The sequence below is a fragment of the Buteo buteo genome, chromosome 24 (assembly GCF_964188355.1).
Source record: "Buteo buteo chromosome 24, bButBut1.hap1.1, whole genome shotgun sequence".
In the NCBI taxonomy this organism is placed as follows: Eukaryota; Metazoa; Chordata; class Aves; order Accipitriformes; family Accipitridae; genus Buteo; species Buteo buteo.
Genome location: NC_134194.1, coordinates 23,398,598 through 23,415,988, shown reverse-complemented (window position 1 = coordinate 23,415,988; position 17,391 = coordinate 23,398,598). Strand labels below are relative to the sequence as shown.

The following is a 17,391-nucleotide window of genomic DNA, read 5'->3' as shown; positions in this document are numbered from 1 at the left end:
TGGTTCTCTTTTGTGTGTTGGTTTTTTTTAAAAAAAAAGTGATATTCCAAGTAGTCTGGAGAAGCAGAAGATATATCTAGGCAATGCTGTAGTTGTCCTGTTTCTGGGTGTCAGTCAGTCAGTGTAAGGTGGGAGTGAATTCTCACCTAGAACCATCCAAGTTGAGGGAAACCTTCCTGTCAATTCCAGCGGACTTTGAATGAAGTCCTGCCTGAGGACGTGAGAGCCGTGCTGGCTTCAGTTAAATGTGTTTTCGCCAAGTCTGAGCTGAGCTGTCAAATGGTTTCTTCGCTGTGAGAGTCTGTATGAGGTCAATAGTGCTGAATAATGAAGTAGTTTCCTAAGTGCTGCATGTGTCGAAAACAACCAAGTTAAGCTTCTTTGGAAAGTAGTTGTTTAGTGAGATCTCAGGGTGGGTTTGTTTTCAATACAGGTAAGTGTCTGAAGATGGAGTGAATTAGTGAAGGTGTCCTGTCCAAATTCCCCCCGAGGAAATCCCGCTCTCTCTGCTAGCATTACGTTCCTGCTAATGATGTTCCTAGGCCCTCCTCTAAAAATGGAGCCAATAGGATGTCCTGGGAAGCAGTAGTTCTTCTTTAAAACTGTTGAGCATAATTCTCTGGATGGCCTCTCAGTGCTTACCTTCTGTTTGAATAAGGCAGCTAATCTTTTATTCCTGAGTCATTTTTTGGTTTTGGTTGTATAAGCCTGGACAATGTTGCGAAACACAGATGTATATTAAGTCTGACTTTTGTTCTAAAATAGAAAAGTCAAAATCAAATTTTATCAATACCAAGTTTGCAATGTTTTGAAGGTCAAGAGAAGAAAAGAAGTGTCAGATAGTGCTGCAGTGGAAGAAATGGTGAAGAGGAGAAGAGTGGAAGTCGGAGCGGAGGCCTCATGCCCACAGTCGGGTGTGGGCAGGTCAGTTGACTACAAAATAGTCTTCTGGGGCACATATCGATGTTTTTGATGTCTCTTGCACCTTCCTCGTATTTCATTCCTGTGTAACCCTTTGGCCCATTTGTCGTCTTCCTTCTCTTCCCTAGGTGACAGAATCTAAGCAGCATTGCCCACGTTTGGGGAAAAGTTGTCCTGTGCTTTCAGGTTCCCATGCCGTTAACTAAAGCTCTTCCCCTCTCACTCCTTTGTGTTAACGTTACCTGCAGAATCACAGCGGGATGAGAACTGGGTGGCTCAACAAAGCGGTGCACTGGCTTGCACACCTGAGGCAGGGATGACAAGGGAGGAACTGGGAAGAGTTTTCTAGCTGCCTCCCAGCCTGCTCCTCTGAGTCGGCTGATGACTGCTGCCTTTCGGCTTGAGGCAGAGATCTCTGTCTGTGGCTTTCACAGAACCGTTGAGGTTTTCGGGACCTTTGATATCATCGAGTCCAAGCCCTCCTGCTCAAGCAGGGTCACCCAGAGCAGGTTGCCCAGGACGTGTCCCCTCAGGTTTTGAGTGGACTCCAAGGGTGGAGACACCACAACTTCTGTGGGCAACCGGTTGCAGTGCTCGACCACAGTTGCAGTCAGAAAGTTTTTCTTGTGTTCAGCTTTAATTTCATGTTTTGCAGTTTGTGCCCTTTGCCTCTTGTCCTGCCAGAAGGCGCTGCTGAGAAGAGCCCGGTTCCCTCTTCTTCATTCCCTCCCATCAGATGTACATGGATAAGAGCTCCCTGAGCCTTCTCCAGGCTGAAGGGTCCCAGCTCTCCCAGCCTCTCCGCATATGAAAAGTGCTCCAGTCCCTTCGTCACCTTTGTGGCCCTTTGCTGGGCTCGCCCCAGTGAGTCCCAGTCTTGTCCTGGGGAGCCCAGTCTGGACAGAGCACACAGACTGGCCCCAGCAGCCCTGAGCAGAGGGGAAATGATCCCCCCAGGCCTTGCTTTCTCATTCAGTGCTGTCTGTAGGTACATGCATAAATTTGCATGTCTGAGCAGCCTCTCAGGCTGTTGTTGCTGGAAGGGTCTTTCATTCCGTCTAGCTGGCGCTCTAGGCTTTCACCTGTCTCCTGCCTTGCTGCTCTTTCTTCTTGAGCTCTTGGGGTATTTCTCACGGAATGTTAAGTGGTTAAAACGTAACACAAGACATGGTTATTCAAATGCATTTGTCTCTTGTTTCTCTGTGCAGCCTGATGAATATCATGGCACTAAATGACTCATTGTTATTCCTTGTATTGCAGATAACTAATTCTTGTTCCTCAGATGCAGCTGTCCTAGGCGGGTAGTATGTTTCACCGGAACTGTTGACCCAGGTGGAAAAAACAGTCTTCTCGGTTCTAGCTAGCAGCCAGGATAAACTACTGTGTAGCAGGGTTTTTTTCTGAATCTACCCATTGATCCAATAAGATATTCTTTTTCCCTACCGTATTTGTGCCTCCTGTTATCCTCAGGATGCTAGAGCTTCAGCTCTACTGTTAGAAAGAAAAAGAGAGAAAACATGATGCTGCTAGTGGGCTTTGCTTCTCAGGAGGGTGAACGAGCCTGTGAAGGGTTTTCCTTCTGCACACTTTTGAGCCTGACACCTCTCATGCAGGAAGTTTCTCTGTTCTGGAGAGTTTTTGCTCCAAGCAGAGCTGGCTTCTCCCCAGGCACTAAGTTTTCCAAGCGGGAAGGCTCTAGGGGTGCATGGCTTTAAGTAGCTGCCTGGATCCGCATCATAGCTTGTGATTTCACAATGGTCCCTATTGTGTCTCTGGAGTTGGTGCACACTGGGTGCCACTTAGCTCCTCCTGTGAGGGCTACTCCATCAGTCCCTGGGGAATCGGGCCCCCTGACTGACCTGGAGGTTCAGTTGTCCCCAAAACCCAGTGACTGACGTGAGGATGAACCCAAACGGGGGTTACAAAATGACACTTCTGGAAGAGTTACAGGTAGCACGGCCGGGGCTCAAAAGTGCAGTTTTGTGGGTTGGGGTTGTTTTTTTTCCAGTTTGGAAATCACTTTTTTAGACAGGAACCTCAAGAACAAAGCAGGAGGTGGGTTTTTTTGGTCTGAAACTCTCATCCCTCTCCTGCTGTATTAAAGACGTCCAGACTCTCGTGGTATACAGTAGAGGTGATGTTATGGGCTGTTTTATTTGCGTATGGGAAGGAAAACCTCCTACAAGTCCATGGTTTTAGGGCTGTGCCTGAAGGAGGAGGAGGCGGCACGTAGAGGCGTGATGGCTCGTGGACTCGCGTGGACGCAGGGGTGGGTGATGGCTGGGAGGACGTAAGGGAGCTCTCCACCCCCAGCCCCAACTTTTCCCTTCTTGTCGTTGCTAAACAGAGACATGACGAGGAGGCAGTGATTGACCGGGGAAGAAGGAGCAACACTGTCAGTGTTCGCTATGAGGAGGAGGAGTTGGAAGGTGAGTCTCTGCTGAGATCCTGGTAGAGGAGCCACCAGCCCAGCGCGTTTTCCCATTGCACAAAGTCTCTCCTGTGTGCCTTGTCGGGTGTCACATCATGTGCAGCAAAACGTGCCGCGCTTCTCAATGAAGCAGCACAGTTATTGTCACGTTTTTTACTATTACGGCTTTTTAAACGGAGGGAAAAAGCCCCCCGGGAGGCCACGGTGTGAGTTGTAGCCACAGGGCTCGATAATTCACGGCTTTTTTTCTCGCAGAGGCTGCTCCTGGCTTGGAGAGGTCAGGAGAATCATTTCAGGGCTGCAGACGCGGGGCTGTGATTTTCTTTTTTTGTTCTGGAGTTCATTACGATGGGACTGATTTGATCGTCTCTTGTCGCCTCGTGCCATACAGAGATTTTGAAAATAATTAGCTTGTGTTGCTGCTTAATGAGCAAGTCTGAGTGTTGTCCAGCCGAAGCTGGAATTTGAGAAGAGGTCCAATACTTTGGGGGCACTTTTAGATGACCCAGAGCCAACACTTGTTGTTGCTGTGTTGTTGCAAAGCTCGAGTAAAATAGGCTTGGAAAAAAGGAGGTCCAGTGAAAATAACATTCAGGGAAGCTGGCGTTGCTCCTGGGATATATAACCGTGGCTTAGCAAGGCACCGGCCACCTCAACCATTGCCGCAATGCCGAGAGTGCTGCAAAAACCGCTGCTTTTTCGCAGGCCACCGGACCCTGTACGTGGGCGCGCGGATGCCACTGGTTAGGCAGAGCCACCGGCATCACCGACGCCACAGCCAGAAGCATCGGGAAGGGGAACGGGAGAAGGACTCTGCCCCGATGGAGCAGGGCTACCACTGTAAGTCCCACCGCGGCATTCGCTAAACTCCTGGGGGCAACGTGGGCGCTGGGGCCTTCTGCAAGCAGGTCCCCGTGGCTAGTTTGAGTGAGTTGCTGTTCTTCCGAGGGAAAGTGGCCGTATTGAGCAACACCCTCTTTTTCCCAAGTTTTCTTTTTTTTTGTTGTTTTTTTTTGTTTGTGTTTTTTTTAATGCAGTTAAATGCATAATGGGTTTAGGCTCGTCTTCCTTAGAGGGATCCTGGCTTTAAAAATGGCAATGTGGGGAAGGAAAGCAGCCCATCCTCATGCAGAGGTGGACTAGATGCTTCTCCTTCTCCACGGCTCTGTGCAAGCCCAGACAGATGCAGAGGAGAGGGGCCAGCCCAGTGTTTATGGCTGCACTGGTGCTGATGGCCACTTTGCACGTGAGCGTGACGAGCTGTGTTCAGGCGCGGTAACGGGATGGGTCTTTGCCTTCTGCCCCCAGGCTCCCCGTCCCAGCGGGTGCAGTTCATTCTCAGGAGCAAGGAGGATGAGCACCACTTGTTCTCCGAGCTGGATGAGATCTGTGTAAAAGAGGGCCGAGATGGCGAGTGGAAGGAAACGGCAAGGTAAATCCCTGCTGCTTGGCTGCGGTGGGAGAGGAGTCCCTGCACCGGCAGCGCCCGTGGGCTCTGCTTTCTCCTCTCCAGGATGCGAAGCTTTTGCAGCTGCAGGTGGCGGCACGAGGAGCCTTCTCCTCTTGCCACCCCGTGGCTCTGTCAAAGGGGTTGCAGAGCTGGGGCTGTTTTCTTGCAATGGGGCTGATCGCACCCGATGTCCGCAGGTGGCTGAAGTTTGAGGAGGACGTGGAAGATGGCGGCGAGCGCTGGAGCAAGCCCTACGTTGGCACGCTGTCCTTGCACAGCCTCTCCGAGCTGAGGAGCTGCATCAGCAACGGGTCGGTGCTGCTGGACATTTGTGCCAACAGCATCGAAGAGATTGCAGGTACCATGGGCGCTGCATCCCTCCGGGAACGGCCGAGCTCAGCTCGCCACGGTGCTCTTCACTCCCAAATCAAACCCTGCCCCAATGGCACGTCCTTTTCCAGAAGTGCCACTGTGTTTTTCTCATGAGCTGTTTTTGGATGTAGACTGGGCATGCAACAGTCGCACCGTTTTTTTATTCCAATGCGGGGTCCTTTTGAAAGCAGTTTGTGGGGTTGGAGAAGCCACTAGAGAATATTCTGCAGCCAAAAAGGAGCGTGTGTCAGGGCTTAGCAGGCTGCTCTTAGAAATACAGAGTCTGCGTAAGAGCTGAACCTCCTTAAAGGAACTATTTCTTACAAGCTGTTTCCTCGCATTCTTTTTTTTGCTTTTGCCTTAAGATCCAGCATGTAAGAGTTTTAAGGCAGAGTTTATCTGGCGATGACCAAGCAGTGTATTTCTGTGGGGAAGATACTTGAAGTTAATTGCAAAAGCCGCTTTGGAGAAGTTATCTTTGACTGGCGGCAGGTCTCCATTCAGCCCTTTCAAGGGCTGGAGAAGTCGGAGCCGTTCTTAGCACGTTTCTCCCTGGGCTCGGCAAATTGCACTCCATCAGCACGGGAAGCTCTGGGAACGTCTGTGCTATAGATCGCTTATAATTTGGGTGAACGTGTAGAGTCAGAAAGGCCAGGTCGGGCAAGAAAATTGCGTCATTTAGAATGGGAAATATTTATCTTAGCGGAATGATGAATAAGCACTTGGATGCCATGTTTCTTAGCAGAAGAAAATTCTCGTTTTGGCTGCAAAGGCTGAACATTATTAAAAGGCCTTGCTATGCAAGGCTGAGCCGGCATTAGGGTGCAGCCTGTGTGGCACAGCCTTCCCTGGGGGCTTTGGGGGTCGGGACTTGTTGGGGTTTCTGCTCTGATGGCTTTGTTTCCCTTTGCCATCCTCAGATACGATCCTGGCCCAGCAAGAACAGTCCACGGAGTTTGACGAGCACGTGCGGGCGCAAGTTCGAGAAGTCCTTTTGAGGAAGCACCACCATCAGAACGAGAAGACAACCAACCTTCTGCCCGCTGTCTGCTCGTTTGCTGATGTGAGCAAGAGGCAGTCAGACCTGCACCTCCTCTACAAGCCAGGTGAGGCTTTCTGCAGGGCTGTGGCCCCATTAGACTTGTCCGGGCAAAGGAGAAGCGTCCCAGTTGCTCCTCGTCCATCTTTCTGAGTGTCTTTCTTTTTCCTACCAGCCCAAACAATCACCTCTTGTCCTTCTCCCACCGCTGCAGAAGCTAAAGATGGGGTGAACCCTGAGAGCAGAGCAACGGATTTAAGCAAGGTGAGACACTCGTAGCTTTCTCACGCCTTTAGGGCCAGATTTGCTCTTGCAAACTTGGCTGGAGAGTGTGCTGCAGAGCGCTGTGGGCTTTGCTTTTGGGGTAATTGCCTGAAAATCGCTTGTCGTGCCCAGGCGGAGCTGCACTTCATGAAGAAAATTCCCACCGGGGCTGAAGCATCCAACGTGCTCGTAGGAGAGCTGGATTTCCTTCACCAGCCCATCATGGCATTTGTCCGCCTGAGCCCGGCTGTCCTCCTCTCGGGCATGACGGAAGTTCCCATCCCAACAAGGTGCGAATGAGAAGCGCAAATTTTTTCCGTAAAAAAGACACCCAACCAAAGATCGAGTTGCAGGCATCAGTTTGGTGTCCCAAGGGAACAAGGCGAGTGGGAGGGGGAGCAAGCACGTTTCCCCCACCCACATCTCCTCGCCTTCGTTTCTCCATTCCCTGCTGTAGCTTTTAAACCCATCGGCCAATTGTAATGAAAGTTGGCCCCCAAATGAAATTTGCCGTCGGTTTTGAAGAATTTCAAATTCATCGTGGCGTCGCTGAGCCTACGTGTCCCGTCTTGAGCCACGCTCCGGGCTGGGAGCCGCCAGGGCTTTCCTTGGGTGCTCTTGGAGCAAGGACACCTTCTTCTCTCTCTCATTTTGTTTTTCTTGCCCAGGTTCCTGTTTGTTTTGCTTGGACCAGAAGGAAAAGCCCATCAGTACCATGAGATCGGCAGGTCCATGGCCACTATCATGACAGATGAGGTGCAACAAGATGAGATAGCTCCGGGTCATTTTTGCCTTTCTTCAGCTCTCCCTGTCTCTGAAGTAGTGAGGAAGAGGATTTGCTGTCCCAGCTGCCCGCAGCTCTCCAAATAGCCCAGCCCTCTTTCTCACCCCGAAGCGAACACGCAGATTTGCATCACCCCACATCCTGGAGGCTGAAATCCCACCCGGGGTGCATCCTGCACCTCATCCTTCTTGCCGGGGTCCCCAGCACGCTGTCCCCAGTGGTGGCATTGCCAGGGCCAGTCAAACTTCTCTTGCTCTTTAAGCAGAAGGGTATGGTGTGCCATGGGGGACGGGGGCCTCGTGGGGGAGATGATTACAAATGCCCTGATGCACAGATTTTTCCTTTTGGGGGAATATTTCCTGCCCTTTCCAGCAGGAAATTTTGGGGAAAAAGCCTTGCGTTTAGCCAAGAGCTTATTGCACTGGTTAGGACCTCCGAGCTGGGTTGTCCTCTCACCAGGTTGTCTTCCATTGGCAGGTTTTCCGTGACGTTGCCTATAAAGCCAAGAACGGGTCTGACCTCGTGGCTGGCATCGACGAGTTTCTGGATCAGGTCACGGTCTTGCCGCCAGGAGAGTGGGATCCATCGATCCGAATCGAGCCCCCGAAAAACGTCCCTTCGCAGGTGGGAGGCGCGAGGGGGATGGGCGGGATGGCTGGGGATGCTGTTCAGGGGCCCAAATTCACAAGGTCCCACTCTGACACAGTCACAGAGCCAGACCAGAAGCAAAACAAGCCAGCGGTTACAAGTCCATAGCTTTATCTTACTTCCATTTTAACAGGAAAAAAGGAAGATGCCAGGAGCTCTTGACGACAGTGCTTCTGACAGCACGCTGGAGAAACACAGTGGCCCTGAACTGCAGCGGACGGGAAGGTGGGAGCTTTAATAGTTTGGGTTTTTTTTCTGTTTGCTTCTCAAATCTGAGCATGCACCCTCCCTTCTAGCAGGTCTTTGGGGTTAGCTGGTTCAACGAAGGGGCTCCGCATTGCCAGCTTGGTCCCCTGGGCTGGGCAGGGGGGAGATCTGGGCAGCTGGGCTCAGCCCCAGCCATCACCATTGCACGCAGGTTTCCTTGATTTGGGAGGAAGGAGAGTGCTTCTTTTTAGCCACGAAAGTGACTCCGTGCTTCTGATTGCCCTTCTGCAGCAAAGCAAAGTCACCGTGTTCCTCCAAGAGAACAGACTCTCTTCTTTTTCCTTCCTGCAGGCTCTTTGGAGGTTTGACCCTGGACGTGAAGCAGAAAGCCCCGTGGTTCTGGAGCGACTTCCGGGATGGTCTGAGCCTGCAGTGCCTGGCGTCCTTCCTCTTCCTCTACTGTGCCTGCATGTCCCCTGTCATCACCTTTGGGGGACTGCTGGGGGAGGCGACCAATGGCCAGATAGTGAGCACCTCTCTCTGTTGGGGGGCATGGGGGAGGATAAAAGTCAGGCCAAAGTCCTCGCTGCAGTGAATCGGCTTTGGTTTTTGTTTCTCCCTAACGATTTATTTACTCACGGCTGCCTCTCTTCCCTGGACAGAGTGCCATGGAGTCGCTGCTGGGCGCGTCCATGGCCGGCGTGGTGTATTGCCTCTTTGCCGGCCAACCTCTCACCATCCTCGGCAGCACCGGACCCGTCCTCGTGTTTGAGAAGATCCTCTACAAATTCTGCAAGTAAGGCTGGCTGCCGCAGCTGGGTGCTGCGAGAGCCTTCAGAAGGGGGCAGTGATGGAGAAAAGATGCTTTGCTTTGCTTTTCTGTTTCTTAGGGGTAGTTGCTAGATTTTAGTGACAGTCCTTTTGTTGCTATGGCTTTGATGGGAGATAAACCACCCTTATTGCCATAAGGTTTATCATTAAGCCCCAGCTTGCTGGCAGCAGGTGACTGGGTGCAAACCCAGCTGGTTTCAGTGTCAGGGCATCAGGGTGATGTGGGAGAACACCACCTGGCCCAAGAGGGACCTGACCTCAAGCAGCCTCCAAGGTGTTAACACAAGATCCTTGTTCAACAGTGGTAACTAAATAATTGGCCTCTCCTCCTGTGGGTCTACACCCTGCACCACAGCCCCGAGGCTCTCTGTAGTAGTACATGGAAACTGCATTTCCCATCCGCAGCCTTGACACGCTCCAGAATTGCTCCCTGTTTTCCCCGAAGGCAGGCATGTCTCAGGGCCTCTTGCTGGCCTTTGCAGCCTTTGTTTCATTTTGCTTTCCCAGGGAGTACACGCTCTCCTATCTGTCTCTGCGGGCGTGCATTGGGCTGTGGACCGCCTTCTTGTGCATAGTGCTGGTGGCCACCGATGCCAGCTGTTTGGTGTGCTACGTCACCCGCTTCACGGAAGAAGCCTTTGCCTCCCTCATCTGCATCATCTTCATCTACGAGGCTCTGGAGAAGCTGAGTCACCTGCGAGACACCTACCCTGTGCACATGCACAGCAAGCTGGACTTCCTCACCAGCTACTAGTGGGTTTTTTTCCCCCTGAGAAAGCTTCTGCCCCTTGGCAGGATCTGCGGGCTGCACCTCCATCGCCTTTCCCTTACCCCTGTCTTGGCTTCTCTCCTCCCAGCTGTAAGTGTGAGGCACCGACCCATCCCAGCAACGAAACGCTGCGTTTCTGGGCGAGCAACGGGATCAACGTGTCTGGCATCGCCTGGGAAAACCTCACGGTGACCGTAAGTGCCCCGAGCCACTGCTTCCTCGCGCCGCGGCCACGGGGTCCAGGGGCATTTGCATGGTGCAAAAGTCAGAGCCCTTCAGGGAATGATGGGCTTCAAACTGTGCTAGTGCTGCTCGGAAAAGTCCTTGCTTAAATCTAGCGTGTGGTTTGTTAAAACCGCTTGGTCCTCGGGAGGAGAGTCCACCTTGTCCCAGTCTACCTGGTCCCCAGCGTTGTGGGTAGGTAGCAAGTGTCCCCCTCAAGCCTGTTGCCGGACAGTATTTCTGACTGGGAGGAAGGTTAAGTAGTGGGTGGTTTGATTATTGTAGAAGTTGTAGGTAGGACTTAAGTTCATGCTTGAAAGGTAGTAATTGGCCTCCTTAATGGGTTCCTAGTAACTCTGGGCCTTGCTTTCTCGTTCAGTGCTGTCTGTAGGTACATGCATAAATTTGCATGTCTGAGCAGCCTCTCAGGCTGTTGTTGCTGGAAGCAGAGCCCGGGCCTAGGGCGGCAGGCTCTTATGGTGGCCTTCATCCCCTCTTGGCCAGGTTCTGCGAGCCCTCCCCTGGGAAGGGACGATTTGTCTCTTCTCCTCCTTTCCTACCATGGTTGTCTTTAGCCCTCCTTCCCTCTTCCCTCTCTCTCTCTCCCCAAGAGTTTCCAGTGTTTCCTTCCCCTCTGGTGTCTTCTTTAGCCACGATTGCTCGAATGGCAGGCAGAGGATGTGCCGAGGGTGCGTGGTATGGTGTCCCCTCACATCTCGTTTCTCCGCTCTATAGTTCGATGTGTCACTTGTTCAGCTGCTGCTGCTCATTACATATAAATCTCCATTGGCAGGAGCAGTTAGAGGGTCGTGGATCTTGGACCAAGATCCTCAAAACCCCCTAGCTACGCGAGGTTTCCCTGCCGCACGTGCACTGCCTTTGTGTCCTGACGCTCTGTTTCTCCAGGAATGTCGGCATTTGCGTGGGGAGTTTCAAGGACCTGCCTGTGGACGCGACGGCCCCTACACGCCTGATGTGTTCCTCTGGTGCTGCATCCTCTTCTTCGCCACCTTTGCCCTGTCAAGCTTCTTGAAGAAGTTTAAAACCAGCCGCTACTTTCCAACCAGAGTAAGTAGAAGATGGTGGCCAGCGTCCATCTCCACACTCGTTTCCCAAAATGGCTTTCCTGGAGCACTAAGCAGTATTAGCCCCGCCATGGTCAAGCTGGGAAACGTTGGCCTTGCAGGCCAAGCTCTCCAAGAGCTTGGATGTCCCGCACTCATTTCCGTGAGTGCAAAATCATCGTAGCATTTCCCACCTGCCTCGCGATCTGCCCCAGATTGAAGATTTTTGGGGTTTGATTTTTTTTAATTTTTTTTTTTTTCCCCCTCCTCAGGTAGTAGGAAGTCAGGTTTCCCAAAGTTTTGGGGGTTGGGGTTGTGGTTTTTTTTCCCTACCTTCTGCGCATTATGTGCTCGAGCGGAAAGTAGATTCGAATGAGGAGGTTCCTTTTGAGGACTAAAGGATGCCTCAGTGCCTTGTTGCCGTTGTAGCTGTGAGTGTAGCTGTAGTGGCAGACATCTCTTTTCTTATTTTTAATATTATTATTTTTAGGTTTTGACTTAAACCAACCCTTGTCCGCCTAATTAAGCTTTTTTTATTATCTGACGCCAGATCTCACGGGGACAAACACAGCAACAGTATCTAAGCAAGGGATCAGGCTGCATGTGCTCAGAGGGGTGGTGGGATTTGGTTAACCAGCCTGAATGTTGTGGATGTCCGCAACTCTTGCATCTCACGTTACGGCCCTGTTTGCCATGCCCCTTTCACCTCTGGTTTCTCGCCCCAGGTACGGTCCACGGTGAGCGACTTTGCTGTTTTCCTCACCATCGCCATCATGGTGCTCCTTGACTTTGTGGTTGGGATCCCATCGCCAAAGCTCCAGGTCCCCCACACGTTCAAGGTAATGGGGTGTTTTGGCACGTGGGGGTGCCACAAGGTGATGCCGGGGCAGGGCAGGGCTGAGTCTGGAGGAGATGCTGGTGGTGTGACCATCTCCTCTTCCACCTCCAAGTGCCTTGCTTCCTCCTGGCAACGAGAAGATGGCCCCAAAACTAGATACCTGCAGGAGAAGTACCTAGAGGTGCTTGCAAAGAGGAGACTGGCACTGCTGAAGCCCACGGGAGAGGGGGACATGAAGCCAGGGCTGGGAGGTGCTCTGACACAGGGAGGGAGGGGAAAAGGAAAGCCAGTGGAGTGCCTGGGCTGGGAGACGATGCTGATGTGTGGGCTTTGTTGCAGCCTACCAGAGACGACCGCGGGTGGTTCATCAACCCCATAGGACCCAACCCTTGGTGGACGGTGTTGGCTGCGCTCGTCCCAGCTCTGCTCTGCACCATCTTGATATTCATGGACCAGCAGATCAGTGCCGTTATTGTGAACAGGAAGGAGCACAAGCTGAAGGTAAGGGCCTGCGAGAGATGACCCCGGCCCCAGCCCCTTCTGGGCTGCAGGTCTGGGGAGAAGCTCTTATTGCCGATGCTTTCTGAAGGCATTGGTTTGGGACAAGGTCAGGCTGCGTGGCAGGATGCTCTCCTGGATTAACGATGATGCAGGGAGCAAGTGACAGGGCAGTTCAGATGAGCAACCTTTTGGAGGAGCAAATTAATCTTGGAGCAATATGGAAGCGCGTTTTTGTTTTGAAACGGCAGCGGCAGCAGGTGCGGGGAATGCATTGTTTTGATGCGCTGCCAGGGATAACTCAGAGTCACACCTTCCTCGCAAGTGGTAGAATTTTCTGTGTGAGTGAAAAAAACGGTTTGGTGGTTTTGGGTTGTGGGTGGGGTTTTTTTGGAGAAGTATGTATCGCACAAGCTCCCCATATCCCTTGTGTCTGAACTCCTGCCAGATTTTCATGCCAGGTGCTTGTGCAAAGCCTGCGTACACCCTTACTTGCTTCCATTTCTTGTTTTAAATTCTGAAGAAGTTGACCTGTGCTCGAGCAGGGTTTGAGTCTGACTTGCGACGTTATCCTTGCTCTTGTGCTATGGGATGCTCTGTTTCTTGTTTTCCTGCCTGCAGAAAGGATGCGGGTACCACCTGGACCTTTTCGTGGTGGCCGTGATGCTGGGGGTGTGCTCGGTGATGGGGCTGCCCTGGTTTGTGGCTGCGACCGTCCTGTCCATCACCCACGTGAATAGCCTCAAAGTAGAGTCTGACTGCTCAGCTCCAGGAGAACAACCCAAGTTTCTGGGGATACGAGAGCAGAGAGTCACTGGCTTGCTGATCTTTGGGCTCATGGGCTGCTCCGTCTTCTTCACTTCCGTGTTAAAGGTGAGAGGAAAATGCAAACCACCCGACAACCGCGAGCTTGTTGGAGGTTACAGAAAAACAGTCCCCTCTCTGCAGGCCTGAGTAGTTAGTTGTGGAGCGGAGGAGGAGGGGGTGATCCCAACCCTTGGGGCTTGACCCACGGTGGGAACCAGCCTCGGTTAGGCTTTGCAGCCCTTCGGGCCCCCGTTTGGTGTGCTCGAGGCAAGCGAGCAATGCAACTGCTTGAATTTTCAGGTGTCTTTCAGGCCCGCCCATGTTTATGGGTTACAGCTGAGCATATTCAGACCAGCACGTCTGCTCTCTTTCAAACAGGCAGCCCTTTACTGGCTGCAATTTGCTCCCCAAATGCCCTGGAGCAGCTGTTCCCAGGAGCTAAACACACTGAGGTCATCCCCGTGGGCTTCCTTGCACATTCCTCCCACAAAGTAATCTCGTCTCTAGGCTAAAAGGAGGCCTGTGGCCTTTGCCTGTTGCCCCAAGATTAGGCAGAAGTGTTTTTCTACCGCCACAGAATGCGGCATAGGGTAGCACGGGTGAAATCGCCTATTTTCCTCCAACCTTTCTGGAAAATAGGAGTATTCTGAGGAGAGGTAACTCCAAAGTTCAGCCTAAAGCAGAGCCTTAGCTCACTCGTGCGCACAAAATCTTTAATGGTTAAAACCTGACCCATCTGTAAGCCTGAATGGAAGCTGGAAGGCTTCAAGCAATTTTAGGCAGTGCCTGTGGAAGAGGGTGGTAATACTGAAAATGCAATATGGAAAAAGAAACGATTGCATTCTTTTTTTTTTTTCTCTTTTCCCCCCCAGTTTATACCAATGCCTGTGCTCTATGGCGTCTTTCTCTACATGGGTGTGTCGTCGCTCAGAGGAATTCAGGTACGGACTCTTTTACAGCGTGCAGCATGTCGTCTCCCTGGTATTTTGTCTCCGTAGCAGCAGGGAAAAAAGCAGTGGCATGGGAAAAACTTCTTGCAGAGCAAGCAATGAAACTCTTTTGTGTAAGAAAAAGATTGGTGGAGGCACAGGAGGTATATAGGGCTGGGAGGACCAGGCAAGTTCAGCGCTCTCTGTTTCAGGGTTTAGGGCAGGTCAGTGTTTGGTTACGTGAAAGCGGGGGAATTCAGTGCAAAGGGAAGGCAGTTTCTGCCACTGGTGGAAATCCTCGCTGGGGGATTCAGTGGGCCGAGAAATGCTAATAATGGAATGGCACGGAATAGTTGCCGTTTGGTGGGCAGCTCTCAGGGGCAAGCCGGTTGATAGATGGAGCGAAGGGAAAATGGGTGCTGCTCCCAGGAGGAACGCGGTGGGATCCAGGATTTCTGACGGCAAGCGAGATGCTGCAAACCGCCTCCACGTCTCGAGAGGGCCAGAACTTGCCGCAGTCCCAAGGCGGCAACCTTTCCCTTTTATTTTGCAGTTCTTTGATCGCTTGAAGCTGTTTTGGATGCCAGCGAAACACCAGCCGGATTTCATCTACCTGCGGCACGTGCCCTTGCAAAAGGTGCATTTGTTCACGGTGATCCAGCTGACCTGCCTCGTCCTGCTCTGGACCATCAAGGTGTCCCGTGCCGCCATCATCTTTCCCATGATGGTAAGAGCTGCCGCCGCTCAGCAGCGGGGTGTTTGCAGCGTTGGAGTGAGAGGTGGCATCGTCTCTGAGCTCACCGCATCTTCCCTCTTATTCGTGAAGGTTTTGGCTCTCGTCTTTGTCCGGAAAGCGATGGATTTCTGCTTCTCAAAGCGCGAGCTCAGCTTTCTGGATGACCTTGTGCCAGAAAGGAAGAAGAAGTTGGACGATGCCAGAAATGAAGCCAGAGAAGAAGAAGAGGTAAGGCTTGCTGGGTCCTCGGGGCTGGACATCTCCGTCGGGCTGTGAGGTTGCCTGTTTCTCTTACAGCTTGTCTGGAAACGTTGGGGGAAGATCAGCACTCAATCGAAATAGATCCCAATAGCCTGGATCCCACGTTGTAACCTTTGTTTCCTCAAGTAGCAGTGAGCTGAACGCTTGAATACAGGTGTAATTTTTAAAACGAGTCGTTTTTCACAAAGGTCATTATCATTACGATGATTATTATTAGAAGGTGCTGCTGCTGCTGCTGGCAAGATTTGCTCATAATCGTGTTTTGAACACCCAGTCCCCCTGCCCCAAAACCTTTGGAGTGAACGGTTTCTACCCTGCTGCACTAATACCTATAGCTGCCAAGGGGCAGAAGGGGAGGGCAGACTGCTAAGTTTGTGCTGGGCATTCAGCTTATCTCCACTTTGACCAAAGACAGAGAACGTGATTTGTCCCTTTTTTACCTCAGGAGTCCAGGAGGGCGATGGAAGCTGCTGCTGCTGCAAGTTCAGTTCAGCTGAACGTGGGGAAGACCAGTGACATGGATATCCCAAAGCAAGGCAGTGACAGGTAAAGCCCCACCAAGCGCCAGGACCCCCGGCAAGATTAGCTTGAAGGGGTTTGGCAGAGTTTTCTCCACTTGCCTCTTTGTGGGGCATCCCACAGAAACCAGCAGGCAGCTTGGTGGGAAAATCAAATTCGGGGGCAGGGCTGCAGGAGGTGATCGCAGGGCTCTGACCCCAAGCAGAGTGGCTGCAGCACTCGCGTTTGACCCCCAAACCTTGCATCATCAGCGCCTTTACGGTAGCTGGAGTTCCTCATACTTACACATGAGGAGTTGCAGGCGTGATCTGTACCAGCAGTGGCTTAGGAACCCGGACCAGGGCTAAACCCCAGCAAGAGCCTTTGCACAGAGCTGTTGCTCTGCAGCTCCCCAGCTTGCCTCCCAAAACTCCTCATCCAGCAAAACCTCCCATGCTTATGCGCAGCTTTGATTCTCGGGGCTCCGCTGTTCCTCTTGCTGATGCTAATGCCCTTGGTGGCATCAGTTCCCATAATCACAGATTGCTGTGTAAAATATTTATTGCAGGACTGATCCTTCTGAGATTATTATCCTGGATGAAATGTCACAAACGACCGTATGGAAGGCTCTCACTTTGAAGACAGAAACCCTTTGAATCCAGGGAGGAAAAAGGTAAAGGATTGCACACGAACGTGTCCGTGCTCCTCTGCAAGCGACGGTGCACGCCTACGCTTTTCCCACGCTTTGGCCGGCAAGGCTGAGCAAACAGCCTGTCCCTGGGAACAGGCAGTGAGGACCGTGGCATGCAAACCAGCTCCTCTCTGCTGGGGTGGTCCCCCAAACAGGGCTGAATCAGCAGCAGCTGGCAGGTCTTCCACTGATGATGCTCTCCCTCTTTTTCTCTTCCCTTTGCCTTTCCCCACTCCTGCTTTTCACGTTTAGGAATCTTGACTTGGAAGGAGAGGAGCGAGAGCGTGACTCGGGGATGTGCCAACGCAGACAGAGGGAGAAAGCGCTTTGTTTCAGTTGGAGGATTCCCATTAAAGCCATGCAGATGTTTTCAGTTATCCTTGGTGTGCTTCAGGCATTCAGTGTCTCTAGACCAGCAAGCTGAGGTGAACGTCACAGTCAATGGGAGTTTGGTGGTGTTAAGTCTGTGTGCGTACGTGTGCGTGTGGGGGTGTGGGTTTGTAGTGGTAGAGGGACTGCTACTGCTTTATCATTCAGTGCTCTTCTTTTAATACCTAATTCCTCCGCTTTTTTTTTTTCCTCTTTTTTCCAAATGTAAACTGGGAATGTCCAAAATAATTTTCTGTTATATTTGATGCATTCTCCACTTTCTTCTTCATCACGACCGGGTTTTTGGTCTGGTTTGGGGTCCTGGCTTTAATTCACTCTTCTGTCTCTTACTGGTACGAGAGGGATGCCCTCTGTGGCAGGGCAGCATAGAGAGCGTCCGAGCAGTTGGCCTAAGGTGAAAGAGAAGCATTTGCTCCCTGCGCTTCAGTTTTACCTCTCTTGCTTGGTTTGGTTTTGGTTTTGGTTTTTTTGCTTTGGCTCTGCCATCAGCCTGGGAGCTGCAAAATGCAGAACTGCCACCTTCTTGTCCCCTGGCTGTACACTGCATCTAAGGGAGCACTTCAGGTATTTGATTTTGAGTACACCGTATGGTCACAGGAGCGGCCAGATGAGACCTGGGGGGGGCTCTGTGTCCCTGGGCTGCCCCCTCTGTTGTTCCTCCACTTTCCTTCTGTATTGGGTCTGGCTGAGTTGGAGTTCTTTTACCCCATAGCAGCCCTCGTAGTGCTGTGCTCTGTACTG

The 17,391-nt window shown here is 51.9% G+C and overlaps 2 protein-coding genes across 2 annotated transcripts in view; both read left to right on the top strand.

The window, feature by feature from the left end:
- Positions 1 to 17,391, top strand: part of LOC142044564 (membrane-anchored junction protein-like) — a 340,098-nt gene that overhangs the window by 6,053 nt on the left and 316,654 nt on the right. The window contains 1 exon segment of the mRNA XM_075057153.1: positions 815 to 924. Within this exon segment, the coding sequence (XP_074913254.1) occupies positions 815 to 924 (110 nt within the window).
- On the top strand, positions 2,824 to 15,086 carry LOC142044523 (electroneutral sodium bicarbonate exchanger 1-like). The gene is made up of 21 exons (XM_075057093.1): positions 2,824 to 2,871; positions 3,155 to 3,350; positions 4,058 to 4,204; positions 4,661 to 4,784; positions 5,000 to 5,160; positions 6,095 to 6,360; positions 6,610 to 6,767; positions 7,146 to 7,233; positions 7,739 to 7,885; positions 8,043 to 8,134; positions 8,468 to 8,642; positions 8,779 to 8,912; positions 9,455 to 9,700; positions 9,805 to 9,910; positions 10,845 to 11,006; positions 11,728 to 11,841; positions 12,180 to 12,341; positions 12,960 to 13,211; positions 14,018 to 14,086; positions 14,628 to 14,801; positions 14,901 to 15,086. The coding sequence occupies exons 1-21, from the start codon at positions 2,824 to 2,826 to the stop codon at positions 15,084 to 15,086; spliced, it is 3,207 nt and encodes a 1,068-aa protein (XP_074913194.1).

Coding starts and splice junctions, on each gene's coding strand:
- LOC142044523 (XM_075057093.1), top strand. CDS start 2,824: ATGAACCCAAACGGGGGTTACAAAATGACACTTCTGGAAGAGTTACAG. Junction 9,701..9,804: donor GACTTCCTCACCAGCTACTA/GTGGGTTTTTTT, acceptor CTCTCCTCCCAG/CTGTAAGTGTGAGGCACCGA. Junction 9,911..10,844: donor GGGAAAACCTCACGGTGACC/GTAAGTGCCCCG, acceptor CTGTTTCTCCAG/GAATGTCGGCATTTGCGTGG.